General features: G+C 40.8%; 1 protein-coding gene across 3 annotated transcripts in view; it reads left to right on the top strand.

Moving 5' to 3' along the window:
- The window catches only part of CHD5 (chromodomain helicase DNA binding protein 5), a 2,140,358-nt gene that overhangs the window by 811,537 nt on the left and 1,305,694 nt on the right, over positions 1–23,127 (top strand). For all 3 annotated transcript variants that reach the window (XM_044063016.1, XM_044063014.1, XM_044063013.1), the window contains exon 13: positions 8,326–8,526. In XM_044063016.1, the coding sequence (XP_043918951.1) occupies positions 8,326–8,526 (201 nt within the window). The remainder of the gene's footprint in view (positions 1–8,325; positions 8,527–23,127) is intronic.

Here is a 23,127-nt window from a genome sequence, read left to right as displayed (position 1 = left end):
GAGGAGAGCCTCTGGGATATGAATCTGTCCCTCCAGCATCTCCTATTTATTTCTGTGCTGAGGTTTAAATCCCTGGAGCGTGTAGCTCTAAGGGATTTGGATTTCCTGAGGTGGAGTATGTCCATTAATTCTGGGTTGGACATGGCTTTATACGTCAGGCACAGATCGCCTCTGAGTAGGCGGTAAGCAACCGAGTAGAGCTGGAGTTTCTTTAGCCTAACTGCATAGGGCATCTGTTTGAGTCCCTTGATCCTCTTGGTGAGGTAGTTTTGGGGTCTTTCCAGTTGCTGCAGGTGTTGGGTAAGGTACATCCCAAATGGGGCATTGTATTCAATTATGGGCCTGATGAGTGATGAGTAGAGGGGCACAATGACCTCTCTTGATCTAGATGTGAGCCCTTTCGTGATAAGGTGGGCTATATAGAAGGTCTTTCTAACCACTTTGGCAACGTGATTGTCAAAGGAGAGATTGCTATCTACTTGGGTCCCCAAATCCCTAATTACTTCTTCCAGATTTAATGGATTACCACCTATGTGGTAATTTGTGGGCACTTTGTTTTTCCCAAAGGGGATGACTATGCACTTTTTGGCATTTAGCTTTAGGCCATGGCTCTGGCACTAGTTATCCATCTCTGTGAGACCCTTTTGGAGGATGCTTGTGTCAGTCGGCGAGTCGATTATGGCACCCAGTTTGCAGTCATCTGCAAACTTGGTCAGCCGTAGTCCTCCCGTGTTAGCCTGTACCTCAGAGAAATATATACCGAACAAGAGAGGTCCCAGGACTGAGCCTTGTGGGACGCCACTTGTAACTGGTTTAGAGTCTGTCATGGCACCTGCAATTCTGACCATGTGGATTCTATCCCTGAGCCAGTTTGCAACCCATCTTGTGACATAGGGGTTGATATTTAAGCTGGTGAGCTTATTTATGATGCCCGAGTAGGGTATTGTGGCGAAGGCTTTTGTGAGGTCCAGGTAGGCTGTGTGGACTACCTTCCCTTCATCTATGGCCTTGGTGACCATTTCAAAGAAGTCGACCAGGTTCAAGAGGCAAGATCTGCCCTTAACAAAGCCAAATTGGGTAGGATCCAGTGTTTGGAGGTTCCCAATGTCTTTGTTTATGAGTTCCATGATGATACGCCCCATAGCTTTGCAGACCAGGCTAGTCAGGCTTATAGGGCGATAGTTTCCGGGGTCCGTTGTGGCACCACCTTTGTGGAGTGGGACCACTGTTGCTGTACGCCATTCCTTGGGTACATATCCTGTAGTAAGGCTGAGAATGAACAGTGACTTTATGTGAGGGTTCAGTTCTTCTTGGAGCTTGTGTAAGATGCAGCCCAGGACACCGTCCGGTCCCATTGATGCTGTGTTTTTTGCTTTGGAGAGGGCAGCTCTCACCTGTGCATCTGTGATGTCATGGAGGCTACACTCTGTTGGGATAGACATTTGCTCTTTTGGGGGAAGGGGAGAAGTTTGCACTGAACCTGTCTGCCAGAATGTTGGCAATGTCTGTGGGTTCAGTGTATTTTTTGTCATTTTGCACTAACTCAGAGCATATCTGGGAGTTGCCACCCAGGTTTCTGACATAACTAAAGAAGGCCTTGTGATTATCTTTAGCGTCTTATGCAATTTTTCTTTCGAAGCTGGCCTTAGATGATTTTATGAGGGATCGTAGTTTCTTGCTAGTACTGATCAGAGATGCCTTCCCTTTTTGGGATTGTGCTCTATCATGTAGTAGCTTCCTCCTTCTGTTGTATAGCTTATTTATGGCTGGGGTCCACCAGACAGGTCTCCTGCCTTTGGAGGAGTGATTCTTGGTTTTATTTGGGATAGCACGATCCATGCATTCCTGTAGGTGTCCATAGAATGCATTTGTAAAGGATTCTGCAGTTTGGGCCATATTTTCCACTGGCCCGGGGGCTTTGAAGGATTCCACCTCGGTTTTGAGAAGTGTGAAGTTTGCTTTTGAGAAGTTCTTCACTGTGATTTCCTTGGCTGGGTGTGGGGACGGGATATGGATGTCCAATGAGATTAATTTATGGTCAGATCTTACCAATGAGGGGTAGACCTCTGGTATGGAACATAGAGTCTCCATGTTGGTGATGATCAGGTCCAATATGTTTTCCCCTCTTGTGGGAGTGGTGACCAGTTGTTCCATAGCATTTGAGTTTATAAATTCTAGGAACTGTTGGGCGAGGGTGTTGGGGCTTGAGTAGTGCTCCCAGTCTATGTTTGGGTAATTGAAGTAACCCAATATAATGGTGTTTGGAGAGACCTTCATATTCTCCAGTGTTCTCAGGAAAGCCGAGTGGGGTTCCTGAGTTTGGGAGGGTGGTCTGTAGCAGGCTACAAACTGAAAGGCAGTTTTGCCCACTGTTAGTTGCACATGGATGGTCTCCGATGCTTCGTGCAGTGCCACTAACCTGGAGGTGTGGGTATCTTTGATGAATATGGATACTCCCCCTCCTTTTGTGGTTCGGTCCGAGTTTTGGGGCCGAAAAGCATGGTATGAGGTATAACTTGGTAGTGCTGGGGTGCTCTCGGGAGCCTTGAACCAAGTTTCTGTTACTGCACAGATATCGATATTCTCCATACTGAGGAGATCCTCGAGTGCATGCATCTTGAGGTTTAGACTTCTGGCTTTGAGCAGCATTACCCTTAGTTTCTTTTTCCTTGTGTTGTCTATGGAGGTGGGTTTGTCTTTTGAGCCTTGCCTAAAAAAGGCACTATGGGGGTGGCAAGAGCCTTAGCCAGTATTCGAAAGCCCAGGGGTGACAGGTGCAAGCTGTCCCTAGCAAAGCAACGTGGCTTGTCGAGCATGCCATCCCAGGCTGACAGACACTGGATCCACTTTGAATGACACCAATACTTTAGCCAATTGTTAAAATTGATAATTTTGTCTTTATACTGTGGCATCATTCTTGGTGAGGGTAAGATGCTACTCAAGGTCAGGGTCATACCGGCCTGGGCTGCATGATCAGAGAGCTCCTCTATGTCTCTTTTCATGTAGTCCAGGGAGGTACGTCTCAGGTCATTCACACCAGCATGGACAATGATGGAGTCATATTTGTACTTGCTTTGGAGTGACCTGAGTGCTTGTGTTATGTGGCGGATCCTGGCACCCGACAGGCAGCTTACAGTGACCTTCTCCTTGTTCAGCCTGGTGAGTGGGACATCAGTGTGTCTGACAATAGAGTCACCTATTACAAGTGTATTAGGTGTGTTGTTTAGCCTTAAGGGCTGTGACTGTGTGGCACACTGACTTTGTGAACTATGTGATACGTGGGTATTGTTGTGGGGTAGCAGTTGCTTGGATGTCTGCTTTGGAGGTCTCTGCTGCTTGGGCAGATTTTTATTTAGAGCCTCCAAGTATGTTTTTGTGTGTTATGTGTTTGGCTTGCTGTTGTGAAAGGTCTATGTGAGACTGGATTTGTGGTGTGTGTGGTTACCTTCTCCTCCTGACTGACTGCATCAGTACTGGGTTGAGAGAGCTCAGCCTCCAGTTTGGCTATATAGTTGCATCTCTCACATATATTTGAGCTTGTTGGGAGGAGGAGAGGGTGGCCTGTGTACATAAGGCAGTTGTAACATTGCCTCAAGATTCCCAGATTCACCAGTTGGACTAGAGAGTAAACCCGTAACTGACTTTTGGACATGCCAGAATAGTATAAGGAACTACTTTTTGACTGATCAAAAAGGACCAATAGGGAGCCAAGTACTTAAAGGGAGTATAAGAGGGTGTAGTGCTTTAGTTTATTAGTGATTACTTATAAGATTACTTATACGAGCAAGTGCAGGGCTTTAGAATGAAAATAGAGTGCTTATTTGAGATTTAGAACAGTTCTAAGGGAAAAAGTAAAGAGCAGACTTTGTGGAGCCGGGAGTAGTTTAAACCCATTTAAGCAGCGCTGCCCGATGCTGCGCTATGCACAAAATCGCGCAAAACCGTGCAAATGCGGGTTTTAAAGCAGGGAAACTGAAAGAGATAGGAATTGACCCAAAATGGCCAATAAGCTACTAGTTTCAGGGCTGAGACCACTCCTCCAGGGACAGATAGGCTGTTCAAAGCTCCCCACTCTCACTGGTGAAGAGAGAAGCTTCCTCCTATCCAAGTAAGGATATGGGCAACACAGGAACCGGAATTCAGCAAAACCTGAAATCTGGACTAATCTAGTTCAGCAAAGGCGGGATGAGAGAATATTTTGTTTCCAGGAAACAGCAGAAAAACACACAGAAAACACTGTAAATGCTATAAACAGGCTAGCGTACTTTAGTGTGTAGCCTACAACAGTTATATAATACAAAAATTACTTAAATTGATATAAAACAAGTGCAAAAACTGTAAAAAGCAGAAGACAAATGCAATTTAAACTTTTTAAAGCACACACAGATCAGTTAGAAATTAGCTTTTTAGGTGGGAAAAGGCAGTCGGAGGAAAAAAAGCAGAGAAAAAAAATACCTAATTTGGAAAAGTCTGTCTTGGGTCTCTCTGTTGCCTGTATCACTCTGCAGGACACCACGAGGATCTGTGCGGAGTTGTATACTGGCGCTAAACCGTGCAAATGCGGGTTTTAAAGCAGGAAAACTGAAAGAGATAGGAATTGACTCAAAATGGCCAATAAGCTAATAGTTTCAGGGCTGAGACCACTCCTCCAGGGACAGATAGGCTACTCAGAGCTCCCCACTCTCACTGGTGAACAGAGAAGCTTCCTCCTATCCAAGTAAGGATATGGGTAACACAGGAAACTATACCACAGTCCGGAATTCAGCATAACCTGAAATCTGGACTAATCTACTTCAGCAAAGGCGGGAAAAGAAAATATATTTTTGTTTTTTTTTTTTTTTCATGAAACAGCAGAAAAACACACAGAAAACACTGTAAATGCTATAAACAGGCTAGCACACTTTAGTGTGCAGACTACAACAGTTATACAATACAAAAACAACTTAAATTGATATAAAACAAGTGCAAAAACTGTAAAAAGCAGAAGGCAAATGCAATTTAAACTTTTTAAAGCACAGATCAGTTAGAAATTCGCATTTTAGGCAGGAAAAGGCAGTCGGAGCAAAAAAACAGAGAAAAAAATACTTAAATCTGGAAAAGTCTCTCTTGGATCTCTCTGTTGCCTGTATCACTCTGCAGGACACCACGAGGAGCTGTGCGGAGTTGTATACTGGCGCAAAACCGTGCAAATGCAGGTTTTAAATCAGGGAAACTGAAAGAGATAGGAATTGACCCAAAACAGCCAATAAGCTACTAGTTTCAGGGCTGAGACCACTCCTCCAGGGACAGATAGGCTGCTCAAAGCTCCCCACTCTCACTGGTGAACAGAGAAGCTTCCTCCTATCCAAGAAAGGATATGGGCAACACAGGAAACTATACCACAGTCCGGAATTCAGCAAAATCTGAAATCTGGACTAATCTAGTTCAGCAAAGGTGGGAAAAGAGAATATTTTTTTTTTTTTTTTTTTTTTTCAGGAAACAGCAGAAAAACACACAGAAAACACTGTAAATGCTATAAACAGGCTAGCGCACTTTAGTGTGCAGACTACAACAGTTATACAATACAAAAACGACTTAAATTGATATAAAACAAGTGCAAAAACTGTAAAAAGCAGAAGGCAAATGCAATTTAAACTTTTTAAAGCACAGATTGGTTAGAAATTCACTTTTTAGGCGGGAAAAGGCAGTCGGAGCAAAAAAACAGAGAAAAAAATACTTAAATCTGGAAAAGTCTCTCTTGGGTCTTTGAGATAATGTTTTTTGAGAAAGTTTTTTGAGAACGTAATAAGTTAAAAATTACTTGTAAAGTACTTTGTCAGAAATGTTGGGGTGAGCTAATTGTTGTAACCAACATTGTCATGTTCTGCTTATTGGTTGTATCTTTATTTTATCACATTCATTAATTAAATGATTTTCATCACAAAAAAATGTTTGACCATAATAATGGGCATTTCCCCATCGGTGTTCTAACTGCGTTGTAAATGTTTCATTTTTCCATCAATTTCCTGCTAATCTGGCCACATATCTGGATTCCCAGTCCACAATTTTTTGTCATCATGAAAACATGAAGAGGATAAAAAGTAGCTGGACAAGAAATAGAGAAGCATGGCAGGCAAAGGCTGATTTGGAGCTTTGTAAAGGACAAGTGGCTTCCAAAGAAACACTCAAGGCAAGTCATCATCATTGGCAGTTGAGTTAGCAAGCTTTAAAGGGCACAGCTGTACACTTTCATACCCCATAAGTTTCTCAGTTAATACAGGTCGGCTTATACTGGAGTATAGTATCAAATGTAGTGTAAGTTTGTAAGTGATGACTTTTTGTACAAATGAGAGTAATGTGAGACATTGACAACCATCCCTGCAGTTTGTTGGCTGTAAGCTGCAATGCAGGTCACAAGGCTTTATAGTCCTCTTAGTTGTGATGATGTATGAAATGGGACATCTGCTTGGGGCGGACGATACCCAGGAGAGACAGATGCTAAGAATTTTTTTAGCTTTGTTATATATATAGTATAAGGGCAGAAAAGTTTATTTTACTATATAGGCAAAATAAATAGTGACACAGCACAACCAAATTACCTCTAAAGAAAAATAAATATAGACACGATGCAACCGAAAAGGGCAGTTGCCTACAGAGGAGGTGTCTACATGTTATCCAGTTTGTACAGTTTGACAGCAGAAATACAGTAGTTTGTTTGCTGTTACACTGGAAATTACTCTTTGAACAGAAGTAGATCATCCACAATCAAAATCTGTTAATGTGAAAATGTTTGAGATGCCAGTGCACTTGCCAATACACTGCTATTATGTTGACTGAAAAAAATGCATCTCCAAAGTAAAGTCAGTGCTCATGTAGTCATTGTCTATATAATATTGTCTATTTGTCTATTTTGTAATTAATTCAGTAGGAAAAACAGTCAAAATATACATGATGGTGGTTTGACATGGTGCTTTGGAGAATTTTGTGAACTTTATATTCACGTGTCTGAAGAGTACACTAGTTAAATCTACTTTAGTCCACACAGCAGTGATTTGATTATTCGAAAAAAAAAAAATTGGTGACGTTTATTTAGATAATATTTCAGGAAGTCCTGCAGTGAGCAACCAAGCACAGTGTAACTGCTTTGCCTTATAGTAGTGGACTTTATACTTTCAGTGATACATCACCATATAGAAGATGGAGACTGTTCATATTCAATCAATACCTTCAGGCTGACATTATAGAATGGATGTGCTCAGAATTTGAAGACAGGGTATTACATACCTTGCAGCTGAAATGCATTACTGAATGAAGCCTTTCCTTTCACAGAGAACAGTCTGTTCTTGAGAGAACAATGTGGGAATTAAGATTATGTTGTCTTTATAACAAAATTCTTTGTTTCTGTGGTTTTGTGAGCATGATTGCTATCAGCAGATTATGTCATGTTTTAAGGACTATGACTGAACCTCTACCCCCCCCCCCCACACACACACACACACACACATACACAGTCTCCGTACACATATACCTGATACGTGGTTTATTTATCCAGTAATTAAATGCAAAAGTAGCACAACTTCAGTGTGGAAATGTGCAAGATATATGCTGTAATGTAGGTGGGAATCCAAATGCCACATATGCAATAATTGCAGCATTCACATCTGTAATTAAAAGTTGTAAAATTTGTAGGACAGTCTATCACTAAAAGCAGTTATTTAAATTGTTGGAAATGCCTGGTATTGCAAGTGTCCTAATCTATTGCCATGCATTAGTAAGCTCAAGTTCAGAAATAAAAATGACGGTCATCATCTGGCATTTAGAATATGTTAATTTCTTGCTGGTCATAAGATGGAGAAGGGTAGAATAAATAAGTTTTTTTTATTTATTGTATTCATTTTAGTGAGCAAGTAAGTGGGAAGGACCTGTTTGACCTTTTGGTCCTTAATGTAGTTCAATGAAGATGAGCAAAATTATGTAAAAGCATAAAGGTAGTGTAGTACATTTGCAAGAAATTCTAAAGGCAAAATGAGACAAGATTATAAACTTAAACACAAGTGATAAGACTCATATTAAGATTCATATACATATTAGGGGAGTCAGGAATGCAAGCATCATGTGATTGTAGTGGATATATAAGATTACAAGTTGTCTGTATTTGTAGTTATGTTTAGTGACATTCTGTCCTATAATCAGAATGACAGTGATATTAATTCAAGTAATAGTTGTTGAAAGAGCTGAGTCTGGGAAGGTGGAATGAATGCCTTTAGAAAGTGGTCTGATCTGCAGCTAAGTGCACTCTTTTGAAATGTATGTATATTTTTGTAACTTCTTTGTTCTTCTAAGTAGGGTCACTCCAAAGGTCCTTTCTTGGTTAGTGCACCCCTGTCCACCATAATCAACTGGGAGAGAGAGTTTGAGATGTGGGCACCTGATTTCTATGTTGTTACGTACACTGGGGACAAGGAAAGTCGATCAATTATAAGAGAGAATGAATTCTGCTTTGAGGACAGTGCCATCCGCAGTGGGAAAAAAGTCTTCAGGTTAAAGGTAAGTCAGTGTAGTAGATTTTTTTTTGTTTACTATTGTGTGTGCCTCAAGATGATGATAAACAACTGTTAAAATGTATTTGGTTTGGCACTATAGTAAGACTAAAAATAAGTAAGAAATGGCTGGAAAAAATTGCAGTTATCCAGTTTCACAGGACAATGCTGTGCAAATCATGAGTATTATGTATTTTGAGTAATGACAAAAGGGAAAAATATGTATTTTATCATATTTGATTTTTATCTATTACACATTCCTATAATGTTTTTTTCAACGTTTATTGCTATTGAAAGTTTAACCTGCTTGTAGAAACTATTAATTAAGGCTAAACCATAACTTCAAATGACTGTTTTTCTTAAACTGGGTGCATCCATTTTGTTGGACTATAGTTTTATTTTATTTATGTTATTTGTATTTGTTGACTGGGTAGAGTGCTGATCCTATTGAAGCTCATTCATGCTCATCCCAGGGATATATGAATTTACCAATCAGATTAAAAGTAATATCTAATACTTACAGTATAATAATATCATTGTCAGACCGAATATAATGAGGGCATAATGACAGATTATGCAAAATAAGGGACACAAAAAGGTGGACTGATTCAGAAATGTATGAAATCGGGGCACCTACCCATTTTCAATTCCACTAATCTTGTTGTACCATGGAGTAATACTAGAAAGAGCAGCAGTAGTAGCATATAAGTGTGTATTAGGAGCCAGCAATAGATCCTCTGCCCACTGTGTTGCCTATCAGAGCATTGTCTTCTACCAGGGGAGGAATAGACAGCACTTGACTTGCCACCAACCCACCGACCAACAAATTATTGACCACTTCCAAGCAAAAAGGGTTCTTTAAGGGACCTAGTAAAACTATGTTGCCCACAAATGGAATCTAGGGGGAAGCATGGCATGCCTATACCTATGGATACTAAAATATTGTCACCTTATGTTGCAGGGACCTTTTAATGACCTACAGGGGACAAGTTAGGGTGTATCACAGGCATTAACTTCACAAATCATAAACCACTTATGTGACATTATACTACAGGATGTAGATGAACATAGCTGGTTATCCAAGGCAACAGAGGAGAGAATAAACATCATGTGGGCCTTCTGTACATATAACCAATTTGTCTGAGGTCCTGAGAATCATAGATTCTGGCCTTCTATGACACAGCCCATTTCCACAAGGTTCTGGGAGTCATAAATTGCACATCGCAGGGAGCAGGCCACATATATGTTTTGTGCTATGTGTTGCAGCAGAAGCTGGATATGCCTTCAATCCCTGGTTGGTGACCCTGCTCTACAAACCCCAGACCATATAGCAAATGAGCTGTAACACAGTCCCTGTGGAAGCGTATAATAATGTAGAATGTATATTTGGCCTACTGAGAGGAAGCATCTGATGTTTAGTTAGCTCATGAGTGGTGCTTTAATACAGTCCAGACATATGTAGTAATAATGTCTTTGTTGTGTGTGCCATCTCTACAGCATGATGTTGCACAAAGAACTGGAGTAGCAGGTGACAGGACCTTCCATATCATTCACAGCAGGAGAAGGACAGAGTGGAGAGGCATTAACTGCTTCACAGCTATGAGACACAACACAGACTACAATGTTAAAATGATGTGTGGGATATCTCACATAGGCTGTGAAGGGCAATGCATAGACTATCCACAGTGTGCATCAGACATCACCATACCCACACAGGTTAGTGAGGTGGGCAGGGCACATTATTCATCATTTGCACAGATGAGGGAGGTAGTGGCAGGTGACTGCAACATTATGATATGGAGGAGGGTCACACACATAGCCAGTCGTTCCTGGAAGGTGTGGGGAGTCAGTGATCACATCTTTCAGTGGTGCGTTAGAGCTGCCTTGATGTGACCATTAGTGTCAACTATGCCGACTTGCAGTTGGGATTTTCTGGGGTCATGGGAGGAAAAGGCAGATGCAAGGAGCCATGCATATAATCTCTGACTGAATATCCCATGTGTAGAGACTGATGAGGCTGATGAGGAGTGTCACCAGTGACTGGATGATGTCCATCTTGGGAGATGGCAGGTCTTATGCCTGCGTGCAACAAAATCATTATAGAATTATGAAGTCATGCTTGTGAAGCCTGTTGAGGTGTTCTAGCTAATGAGCCAGAGGAGCAAGACCACCCATGACCTGGATTTTACCCATTGCCAATGGTGGCATGCTGTGTGCCCTCATAGTGGGGGTGAAGGTTAGGATAATGGTTAAGGTGTTTACCTACAGACTCAAGACACAGAGTTTGATTCTCACTCTTGAAAGGGAAGTTGGATGGGCATAAAAATGGCCCACAAGGGCAGCTAGCCTAACACTTACCTACAAACCTGTGAAGAGTACCCTATGCCCCAGGTGGTTTACAACCTATGGGCCCCACCAGACAGTTTTTGGACCATGCATAAATGCATGTGCTCTTTTGTATTTAGTTTCCTGATTGTGTTTAATTTATACTTGTCTGTACGTATTGCCTAATACATAATATTTTGCATAGTAAAGCAAAATTCGTTTGAATGTGTTTTAAGTTTGAAGTCTTGAATATTTTTTCCAGCAAGAAGTGAAACAAAATTTGCTAATCAGTAAAAAAATAACTATCCATTTCAGAGCATTTCATCGCAAACTGCTGTCACACTAGTCCACCAGTGTCTGCACTAATCCTTTATAGCCACTTTTGATGGTGTAGGCCTCACATCTGATTGTAATAAAAAATAGGATCAATAAAGTATTCTAAATTGCTTTACATAAATGCATATTAATTCTGCAAAGCCAAACTATTGACTGACTTGATCATTACAGCATGATTAGTCATTTTCACCCACATACAACACCCATACCTAGCAGTTAAGTTCATATTGTTGACTTTCTGCACATAAGGTATTTCCTTATGCTCTATGCTCTAGGCAAAAAATGGAATTCCCTTCCTCAAGCGTTTTATACACTTGCCTACTAAACGGAAATGCCCCTGCCTCCTCCCTACTTAAGCTCTGATTACCTTAAGCCTTAAAAGTCTCCCCCTTCCAGCACATTATCTCTCCTTACTTAAGCTTCGATCACTTCAAGCCATAAGAGTCTCCCCCTACTGGCACATAATCCCTATATACCTCCCTCAGATATATTCTTTCAACTCTATCAAATCTCCCTACACTCTCCTGCGGCTTTATTCCTCTCCTTACTTCTTCCACTCCTACAGCTATATTTGCTCAACAAAACTTGTAAATATTGTAAATATAGAGTACTCCTTTCTACTCTAATATATGCATGTAAAGCTTATCCACAATTTCTCAAATTCCTGTAATTTCTCAATACATATCAAATATCTATACAACCTTAACACTCAGTTTCAATACATTTCTACTAACGTATACTCGTTGTAAAAGCTTAATTTACTCAGTTACACAGAATTGTTTCTGCTACTAGGTTGTACCTCTTGTAATCATATTTGTAAACTGCTAATGCATTCTCAGACCTTGCTTGTATTTCTTGTAAATCCTGTATGTAACCTGTTTTTTAATGCATTCTCGGAGCTTTTCTCCCCGGGCCTCCACTGAAAATGGGCCATGTTGACCCAGTGGACTACCCAGTAATCAAACTGGAAATAAAATAAATTTAAAAAAAAAATTTATTTTGGTAATGATAATAATAATAATGATAACAATAACAATAATAATATTGACCACAATGACATATTTTGAGGTTAGCTGCACACAATAGCCACAATAAAGTTTTCCACCTTCACAGAAATGTACACTAATGCTGCAAAAGCTGATTGAGCAGATGGAAAGAGGAAGTTATTTTCATCCACAGACAACTCCTAGATCCACCCAGCAGTTATAGCCACTTTGTTGACTGAGTACAAGTCAGATGTCTGATTGTGATAAAAATAATGGCCTCAGTAATGTATTTCAGATTTGTTTCACACAAATACATAGTAGCCACAGTAGAGTATTCCAACTTACTTCCCTCGAATGCACAGTAGTCTTGCAAAGCCAGATGAAAGACTGTTTAAAATGCATAGCTGATAACAGAGTAAATTGCTTTCATCCACAGAAAAAAACATATCCACCCAGCAGTTACAATCACCTTGCTGACAGAGTATACCTCAGATGTTTGCTTGTGATAAAAATAATGGTCACAGTATTGTTTTAGGTTTGTTTCACACAGATATATTGCAACCAGTTTAACTGCAGTAAGGTATTCCAATTTAAATTCACATAAATGCACACTATTCCTACAACCCCATATGACTGTTTAAAATGAGTATATGGCAAGAGGGTAAGGTACTTTCATTGACAGACATCTTTCACCCCCACCAGCATTTATATCCACTTTGCTAACTGTGTACATCTCAACATCTGAGTGTGACAAGAAATAGCAATAATAAATGTGTGTGAACTTTATATCACACAAACAGTAACCAAATTAAGCTATTCTGATTTTCTTCACAAAAATCAAATTAGTTCTGCAATGCCAGAATAATGACCAAACAACAACAATCACTTATTGTGATGTGCAGACAGCCTCTATACCAGCAATTATAGCTAGCAGTACAGCCCTATATAGTCTTCTAATATAGACACATGTATATCGTGAAGGATAACATATGATGAAAAGTAAAATAAACCATAGCAAAAAATGTTAATTTTTAAGAATAAGAGAAGAGCCTTAAAACTTATCTAAAAAGTGACATGCAATCACTTACCATTGCTTCAGTGAATATGAATATAGGCAAACTGTTTTGACAACTAATAGACTAATCAGTTGGTGGATCTGAGATGAAAGAAGCAATGTCAAGGATTAACCCAATGCTGCAAAGTAAGGACTGTTCATTTATAAAGTTCAAACACATTGTTTGTTATCAGCCCTCTTTTTTTTCATTCTGTTAAGAGCTATATATAATAAGGTGCAAGGAGACTGGTGTATCCTGACTGATAATTGGAATTTTCATTGTCAAATAGAATTAAAAGGAATTTGGATAACAGAAATGATATTTTTGTTTATATATGAAACTGACTATGACAACATGCCAGCTAGTGGTCATTCATAGGGTTACCTAACAGAATTCCTCATCACAAAAGAAAAAAAAAGGTCCACTGACTAAACCACTATGAAAATGAACAGAGTATGCAGATGTAGCATTCTAAGGCATTTGACCAACCAGCTTTGATGCAGATCACTCATTCTCACAGGCTTTTTACTGCTGAAGGGTGAAGCTCACTGTTTTTGGTGGTAAACCATCTGGGGTGGATTCTTCCCGCTGCACTCACTTTGCTCACTCCACTCCTCTGCCCTGCCCCCATAAATCACCCACCCTAGCACCTCTACTCATATCCCAAGCAAGCCATTCCCTCTCATTCCTATTATCCAATTCTACCTTGTCCACACCAACATTCACACCTTACCTACTTTTATTTAACCAAACTTACCTGCTTTCCCTTACATCCATCACATTGAATTCTCATTCCCCCTCCTATAATTCTTTGCATCTTACTCTGCTTCAGTATCACAATACAATCACCACCTCACATTGTCTTACATTAACTCCAGGCTTACCACCTTCTCTTCTACTATCCACACATCAAACTAACATTATCTCCCCCACCCCTCCTTATCACAAACCACAAGGCATCTAACCAAATTGTCAAAGTCCACCTTGAAGTCAAAACATTTCTAACCATACTTTAAGTTGCTCACATATCACTAGATGACATACATCTCTAGTTACATTTGCTATTATATTTTTAACACATAAATACCACTTTTACTATTTTTAAACCCACCATCACAGTTGACATGGTCCTTCTAATCTGCCTAGATTATTTACTCTTACTTCTCAACCTCAGTACAACTATATTGTCACATACCCCCCACACACCAATACACATCAACAACCGCCTCCAACCATATCCTCAATAAACAACTCATATTCTCACATATCTCATCCCAGGTTTTCCCCTATACCCTCCTATATCATTCAAGCCACAAACTGGCTTCCTCACCTCCTACGAAACCACACTTGACACCAGTACCATCACATATGAATAAAACACACTTCCCATGGTACTCATTCCTCATTACCTATCTACTCAAATGTGGTGACATACATTGTAACCCAGGGCCATCCTCTAATCCTAGCCACAAGAGTAACCCCAAAGATTTAAACATACTTACACTGAACCTTAGAAGTATATTTAATAATATAGCCCCAGTGCATGCTTGGATTGATAAAAAAAACCTGACATACTAGCCTTTACTGAAACATAGCTACACCCCAATGTAAAAGACTCAGTAATATCTCCAAACTGTGCAATAATAATAAGATCTACAAAAAGGGGGGAGGATAGCCCTTCTATATCCCTCTACACTCAACATCACACCCTATACTAGTAATATACCCATCTTTTCTAATGCTGAGGTACTAATCTGTTTTTTGAACCTCAACACATCAAAAATAATTTGCATAATAGTACTATATATATCCCACCAGGTCACAATATATCAGTGTTGGAAAATATTTTATCCTAGACATCCCAAATAATAAACCTCAAAACAATAATCTTAGGAGATGTAAATATAGACTGGCAAACCAAAGCTTCCAGCTACCCCACACATAGTATAAATCTGTATATTTTTTCTCAGCTTATCAATACTTCAACAAGATACAGCAAAGATCTTACCTGCCAATCCACCCTAGACTGGATCCTAGTATCCCACCCCGCCAATTATTTATTATTTATTTATTTTACATTTGTTTACCAGGGTAGTCCGACTGGATACATATCCATTTTCAGCAGAGGCCCGGGGAGAAAAGCTCCAAAAAGACATTCAACAAACTGTTACATTTTTAAAATTTAAAACACAAAATAAAACACAAATAAAAGGATTTTTACACAGGTGTAAACAAACACAAAAGCAGATACACAAATTATTACATTTTTACTCAGATGGAAAATTCTAGACAGTGTTTTTAAGAATGATAGGGTATTGAATGCCTAGTAGGCTAACCTGGTAGTAGATCCAAGGAGATAATAGGATTTATAACTAAAGAAACAATAAAGTGTAGGCAGATGTCCTCCATGTGCACACGAGTGATGGTTAGAGTTAGTCTGGATTAGGACAAGGACATAGCCATCGTTTTTTAAAGTACTGAATCAGGCGTTTCTTGAATTGAGGTAGAGAGAGTTCAGATGTAAGATTAGCAGGAAGAGAATTCCAAGTTTTGCCAACAGAGTTAGCAAATAGAAATTTACCGACTGTGTTGTTGGATTTGAGAGTTTGAAGTAGTAGCCTTTCAGATGAACAAAGTGCGCTAAGGTTACTGTAGGGGTGAAGAGGTTTTTAAGTACAGGTGTATTATTTGGTTGGTACAGGATCTTGTGTGGAACTATTAGTTGGTTAACCTGAAGTAGGTTAGGCAGTTCAAGCCATCCTAGTAGATTTAGGTTATGACAGTGATGAGTTCTGTAGGCTGCATCGGTAGCAAATCTAACAATGTGATTGTAGCTGCTAGAAAGTTTATTAAGGTCAGTTTTGCTGAAGTTTGCAATAATTACCCCCTTGCGGTACACTGTCTAGTTTCCTGAGCAATCATCTGCCAGCTTATTCCCTTAAAACAAACTACCAACAACTAAGAGTATACATTGTAAAATCAGTTAGGAATTCAACAAATTTTTCTCGGCATAAATTCAACAATCTCCTACATGAAATACATAAAATAGGCTGGACACCCCTTAAACGACTACCACTTAATGATGCTGTACTATACTTTAATAACATCTTCCTTCACATATTTAATGCACTAGCTCCCATTCATTTGAAAAGAATAAAAAAAAAACTTAGCAACATGGCTCTCTAAGGAATGTAAACACCTGATGAAGCAAAGGGACCTAGCCTGGACAACCTGGAAGCTAAACAAAAATGAACAAAATCATGTCAATTTCAAAACACTACATAAAAAAGTGACAAAACTAATCAACAGAGGTAAGAAGTCATACTATTCCCAGCTTCAACTCCAGCATAAAAATCAACCACAAAAAATGTTGGCACTCCATATCTTCTCTTCTTAACCCTGAAACAAAGAGAGAGCACACCCTATCACCTGATATCCCTCCATCACAAATAGCAGAAAACTTTAACAAGCACTTCATAAAATCAATATCAGACCTACTAACTAATATCCCTAATGCTGGATCCCTCCACCCTTCAACCAGTTCAGACAAATGCTGGACCCCTCACCCTTCAACCAATTCAGACACTAACCCTATACCATCCACTACTTCTAACCCTGTCATTAATAATCCTCCCACTCAACAAAATGTCATACAAACTTCATTCTCATTTCAGCCCACACCCACTGACACCACTAAGAAACTGCTACAAAAACTATAACCCTGCTCCACCTCAGCTGATAATCTTTCACCGCACTTCCTCACTCTGGCTGACAACTCAGTTGTCTACCCAGTCAGTATCCTTATAAATAGGCCCTTATCCGAATCAGAAGTACCAACCGTATGGAAGCAATCTCACATCACCCCCATCCACAGAGGAGGCAACTCTTTTGAACCATCCAATTTCCGTCCTGTATCAATCTTGTCACCCATATCCAAAATTTTCAAGAGAGGTAGCCATCAGCAGGCAATGAAATATCTATTGCAAAACAATCTTTTAACCAAAACCCAACATGGTTTCCAATCCAGCCACAGATATTGAACACACTGTCTAACTTAGGCTTCTCACATAACACAGTAAAATGGTTTCAGAGCTACCTCAAGGATCGTAAATAAGCAGTGAAATGGTCCAGTGAACTCTCACCCTTTCTCCACAGCACTGGTGGAGTCCCTCAAGGCTCCATCCTTGGACCCCTACTCTTCAACATTTTCACAAACAACCTTCACACTGCTTCTCACCCTGGAACCCTCATTCAATACACTGATGATTCCACCATACTCTGTACTGCTCAATCACTACCAGAGCTACTTTCAAAAACTCAACAGTCTTTTACTGCAGTCAAATCCTGGCTTAGAAATCCACAACTCTTTCTTAAGCAAAGAAGACTAAACTAGTACTCTTTCACCCCCAAAACACCTCCCCTGTCACTAATCATTTCAACATCTTTGCATCTGACAACACTGTCACAGAAATAGTGCAGGAAACCAAACTTCTAGGTGTTGTCATTGACAATAAAGTTTAATTCAACCTCCATATACAGCAAGATGTAAAGAAAACTTATCAAAAAACTAGGAGTCTTATACAGAAACAAACATTTCTTTATTACCCTTGCAAAAAATTTTTACTTCCCTCCCTTCTTTACGGTGCTCCTATCCTAACTAACTTACAAACTTCTACCCTAAGTAAGATGGAACAGTGCTACAACAAAGTTGCAAAGTTTGCCACAAACTCTAAATATCACACAGACCACTGTAAACCGCTACCAGAACTAAACTGGCTTGAACTCCCCAACCAACTTGCCTTTATTCAGCTATCCACCTTGCACAACCTTATTTTCAAGCATTCTGCCTGCCCAGCACTAGCCGATCTAGTGACACCTTATTCATCAAATCAATCTGTACGATCAGAAGACAAAAATCTCTTAGCTATCTCAAAACCCTCAAGAAAATCAGGTCACTCTCTGTATTTGTACTCTGTATCTATACTGTGGAATTCACTACCTCTAGCTACCAGGTCTATGCCTGGCCTAACCCATTTCAAAGCCTCTTTAAAAAAATTATCTCAAAAATATATGGCCCTGCTCCTGCATAAAGTCTACCTAATGCTCAGCTCTTCCTCGTCTTCCACACTAGCCTCATCCTCCTCTTCTGTCATATTTCACTCCCTCACAGTCTGCAAGATCCTATGGCTCTCCTAACTCCTACTCTGTTTCTATACCATATCCTTAAGCCACTGCTGAGACTGCAATGCCTATAATCTTAACTCTCTCACTACCTTTCCTCATCACAAACTTTCTGGCTGTTATTTTCATAACTGAAACCAACATTCTATTTTTTTCATATACTATAACAGTCAATGTCATACATTGCACTGCCTAAATACTATTTTTGTACACTGTCTATTCATAGGCTATGTATATGGTGAGCGTGACTATAATTGTCTATAATGTTTTAACTCTATAGAATTGCCTAGATGTGCAGTATATCTTGTAACATATTTTAACATAGTTTATGTTCTTTCAACTTATTTTTGTACAATATCTCTCATATAATTTTTATCGTATTGGATTATACTGTATTTGTATTGTTTCATAGGTAGTTACTAGGATATCGGCCCAAGGGCCTATGTAAGCCTAGCCAACAAGGTTCCCTGGCTCTCGCCACCCAAGAAGGTTATTTTCCTGTGCCCCTGTCGAGCAGAGCCACAGAAGTGATCCCCGGGGTGAATTTCCTATTTCCCATCCACTCATCAAGATTTTTCTTGAAGAGTGCTAATGAGGAACTCTGCTTGACATGGATAGGTAGCTTGTTCCAGAGTATGGGAAGTCTCTGGGACAGGAATCTAAGGTTTAGGTCCCCGGAGTATGTAGCTTGGAGGGATTGGGATTTATTTAGGTGTAGCATGTCCAGCAGCTGTGGGTTTGACATAGCTTTGTATGTTAGGCAGAGATCACTCCGGAGTAGGCAATATGCTACAGAGTAAAGCTGGAGTTATTTGAGACGGTCAGCGTAGGGCATCTGTTTAAGTCCCGCAATCCTCTTTGTGAGGTATTTTTGTGGCCTTTCCAGCTGCTGCAGATTTATTGTGAGGTACATTCCAAAAGGAGCGTTGTACTCAATGATGGGTCGAATGAGAGCCAAGTAGAGGGGAACAATGACCTTCTTTTCCTGGATGAGAACCCTTTCATGATGAGATGTGCCACATAGAAGGATTTCCTGATTACTGTGGTGATGTGATCATCAAAGGAGAGACTACTGTCCACCTGGGTCCCAAGGTCTCTTATCACACCTTCGGCGTTAAGTGGACTGTATGTGGTAGTTCATGGGTGCCGAGTTTTTACCAAAGGGGATGACAGTGCACTTTTTGGCATTGAGCCTGAGGCCGTGGCTCTGACACCAGGCATCAGTCTCTGTGAGGCCCTTCTGTAGGATGTCTACATCATTTGGGGACTCGACTATGGCACCTAATTTGCAGTCATCTGCCAACTTCGTCAGCCAGAGACCCTCTGTTTTAGCCTGTACTTCAGAGAAGTGGATACCAAACAGGAGAGGACCCAAGACTGAGCCCTGTGGTACTCCACTTGTTACAGGTTTGACGTCAGATTTGGAGTCTGCAACATTTACAGTGGAGGTTCTGTCAGTGAGACAGTTGGCAACCCATCTTATGACATACAGATTTATACCCAGTTTAGTGAGTTTATCTATGATTCCAGAATGTGTCGAACGCCTTGGTGAGGTCATGATAGGCTGTGTGAACCGTCTTACCCTTGTCTACAGCTTTGGTGACTGTTTCAAAGAAGTCGATCAGGTTTAGGAGGCATGATCTGCCCTTAACAAACCCGAACTGGGTGGGGTCCAGAGTTTGGAGGTTACCAATGTCTTTGCTTATGAGATCCATGATGATGCATTAAATGTCCTTGCAAATCAGGCTCATCAAGCTAATAGGGCGATAGTTCCCTGGGTCCGTGGTGTCTCCCCCTTTGTGGAGTGGTATAACTGTTACTGTGTTCCATTGAGTGGGTACAAAGCCTGACATGAGGCTGTGATTGAACATGGTGCTTAGGTAGGGGGCTAGTTCATTCTTAAGTTCTTGTAGAACACAGCCTGGGATGTTGTCTGGTCCCATGGATGCTGTGTTCTTGGCTTTGGAGAGCGCAGTTTTTACCTGCTCAGATGTGATTGCAGGGGAACTGCATTCTTTGGATATGGACCCTTTAGGGAGTTGAGGAGGAGTAAAGTTGGCACTGAACTTATCAGCCAGGATGCTGGCAATATCAGTTGGTTCTGTAATTTTATTGCCATTGTGCTGTAACTCAGAGCATATCTGGGTGTTGCCGCTGAGATTCTTGACATAGCTATAGAATGCTTTGTGGTTGTCCTTAGAGTCAGTGGCAATCTTGTTTTCATAGCTGGCTTCAGAGGATTTTATGAGGGATCTCAGCTTCTTGTTGAGGCTGACAAGGGGGCTCCTTCACTCATGGGATTTTACTCTTTTTTGCAACAGTTTCTTCCTTCTGTTGTAGAGTTTATCTTAGCAGGGAACCACCAGATTGGCTTCCTTTTTTTGGAGGATAGCGTCTTGGTTCTGCTAGGGATAGCACAATCCATGCACTCATTTAAGTGCATATAGAGTGCATTTGTATAAGATTCGGCAGTCGTAACTGTATTGTCCACCTGCATGGGTGTCGTGAAGTTTGGCACTTCTGTCCTGAGAAGCATGAATTTGGCTTTGGAGAATTTTGTTACAGTGGTTTTCTTAATGGGGGGTGGGGGCAGGATGTGGATATCTATGGTGATTAGTTTATGGACAGGTCTGACCAACGAGGAGTTGACTTCAGGTGTGAACACCGAACACGCATGTTGGTAATGACTAGGTCCAGGATATTATTGCACCTGGTCGGGGTGTGGATAAGTTGATCCAGGGCATTGGAGTTTATGAATTCTAGAAAGCATTGCACAAAGGAGTTGGTACATGAGTAGTTTTCCCAGTTAATGGTGGGGTAGTTGAAATCGCCCATTATTAGAGTGTTTGGTTGAACCCTAATATTTTCCAGTATATCAAGAAAAGAGGAGTGGGAATCCTGGGGCATGGTGGGGGATCTGTATCAAGCTACAATATGGATTGCAGTTTTGCCCAGAGTTAGTTGCACTTGGATAATTCCAGATGCATTATGTTGGGCAACTAGCCTGAAGGTGTGGATATCCTTAATGAATATGGACACTCCTCCTCCCTTGGTATTCCAGTCCTGGTTAGATGGCCAAAAGGTATGGTATGAGTTATAGCCTAGTAATGCAGGGCTGCTCTCTGGAGCCTTGAACCAGGTTTCAGTCACAGCACATACATTGATGTTCTCCATTTTAAGGAGTTCCTCAAGTGAGTGCATTTTGAGGTTTAGACTTCTAATGTTGAGTAGCATTACCCTCAGTTTTTTCTTGCCTGTATCTGTTGTGGTGGTGGGTTTGTCGTTTGAACCTTGCCTAAAAAAGGCACTATAGGGGCGGCAAAAGCCTTAGCCAGTATCCGGAATCCCAGTGGTGACAGGTGCAGGCCATCTCTGGCAAAGCATCGTGACCTATCAACCATGTCGTCCCAGGCAGACAGGTACTGGATCCCCTTGGAATGACACCAGAAGCTTAGCCAATTGTTGAAGTCAGTCATTTTGTCCTTGTACTGCGGTATAATTCTGGGCGAAGGTAGGATGCTACTCAGGGCTAGGGTCATACCTGCCCGGATTACAAGATCGGACAGCTCCTCCATGTCTCTTTTCATGTAGTCCAGGGAGGTACATCTCAGGTCATTCACATCAACATGGACAATGACTGAGTCATATTTGTACTTATTGTGGAGTGAACTGAGTGTGTGGGTTATGTGGTGGATCCTGGAACCCAACAGGCAGCTAACAGTAACCTTCTCCTTGTCTATTCTGGTGAGTGGAACATCATTGTGCTTGACTATAGGGTTACCTATGGCTAATATGTTAGGCACATTGTTTTGCCTTATGGGCTGTGGTTGAGTGGCACACTGGGTCTGTGTGTTATGTGTCTTTTGTGTTGTATTGAGGGGTGGAGGCTGCTTGCGTTTCTGCTTTGGAGGTCTCTGTTGCTTGGGCAGATTCTTATTGAGAACCTTTGAGAATGTTTTTGTATAGCTATGTGTGGGTTTAGGTGGTGTAGGTATAGTGAGACTATGTGATGAGTGCGGTGTGGTGCAAGTGTTTACCTTCCCCTCTTGACTGAGAAGTTCAGTCTTGGGATGAGAGAGCTTTGCCTCCGGTTTAGCAAGATAAATGCATCTCTCACAGGTTGTAGTGTTGAGTGGTAGGAGGAGAGGGTTGTCATTGTACATGAGGCAATTGCTGCATTGCCCCAAGATGCCCAGATTCATCAGATAGGAGAGAACACTGGGAGCTGTCCCTTGGACATGCCTGGATAATCACTACTTTCCTCTAGACAAGTGAGGGAAGTAAGTACTAGAGCTGTTTTCCTCGAACTAACTTGAGGAAGATAAGTACAAAACTGTTAACCACTAGGCTGAGTGCTTCAGTGATTTGTAGCTTATATAGTGCTTACAACAGATCTGAACCAGTGCTGGGCATGGAAAAGCAGAATCAAGTGCTAAAATTAAGAAACTGGCTAGTTCTAAGGGAAAAACTGAAGAGCAGACTTTATGGCACTGGGAATAGTTTAATCCTAGCTAAGCGGCGCTGCGAGATGTTCAAAACCGCGCAAACACAAGTTTTTAAGCAGAAAGATGAAAGGGATAGAAATAGCTCAAAACAGACAATAAAACTACAGTTTCTGAGATGAAACCACTCCTCCAGCGACAGATAGTCTGTTCCAAAGCTCACCACTCTCACTGATCAACAGAGAAGCTTCCCTCTAACTTAGAAAGGTCTGGGCAACACAGG

Source organism: Protopterus annectens, chromosome 2.part1 (assembly GCF_019279795.1).
Source record: "Protopterus annectens isolate FY-2018-M chromosome 2.part1, PAN1.0, whole genome shotgun sequence".
NCBI lineage: Eukaryota > Metazoa > Chordata > Ceratodontiformes > Protopteridae > Protopterus > Protopterus annectens.
The sequence above is the reverse complement of the archived record's forward strand: the minus strand, read 5'-3'. Positions and strand labels throughout refer to the sequence as shown.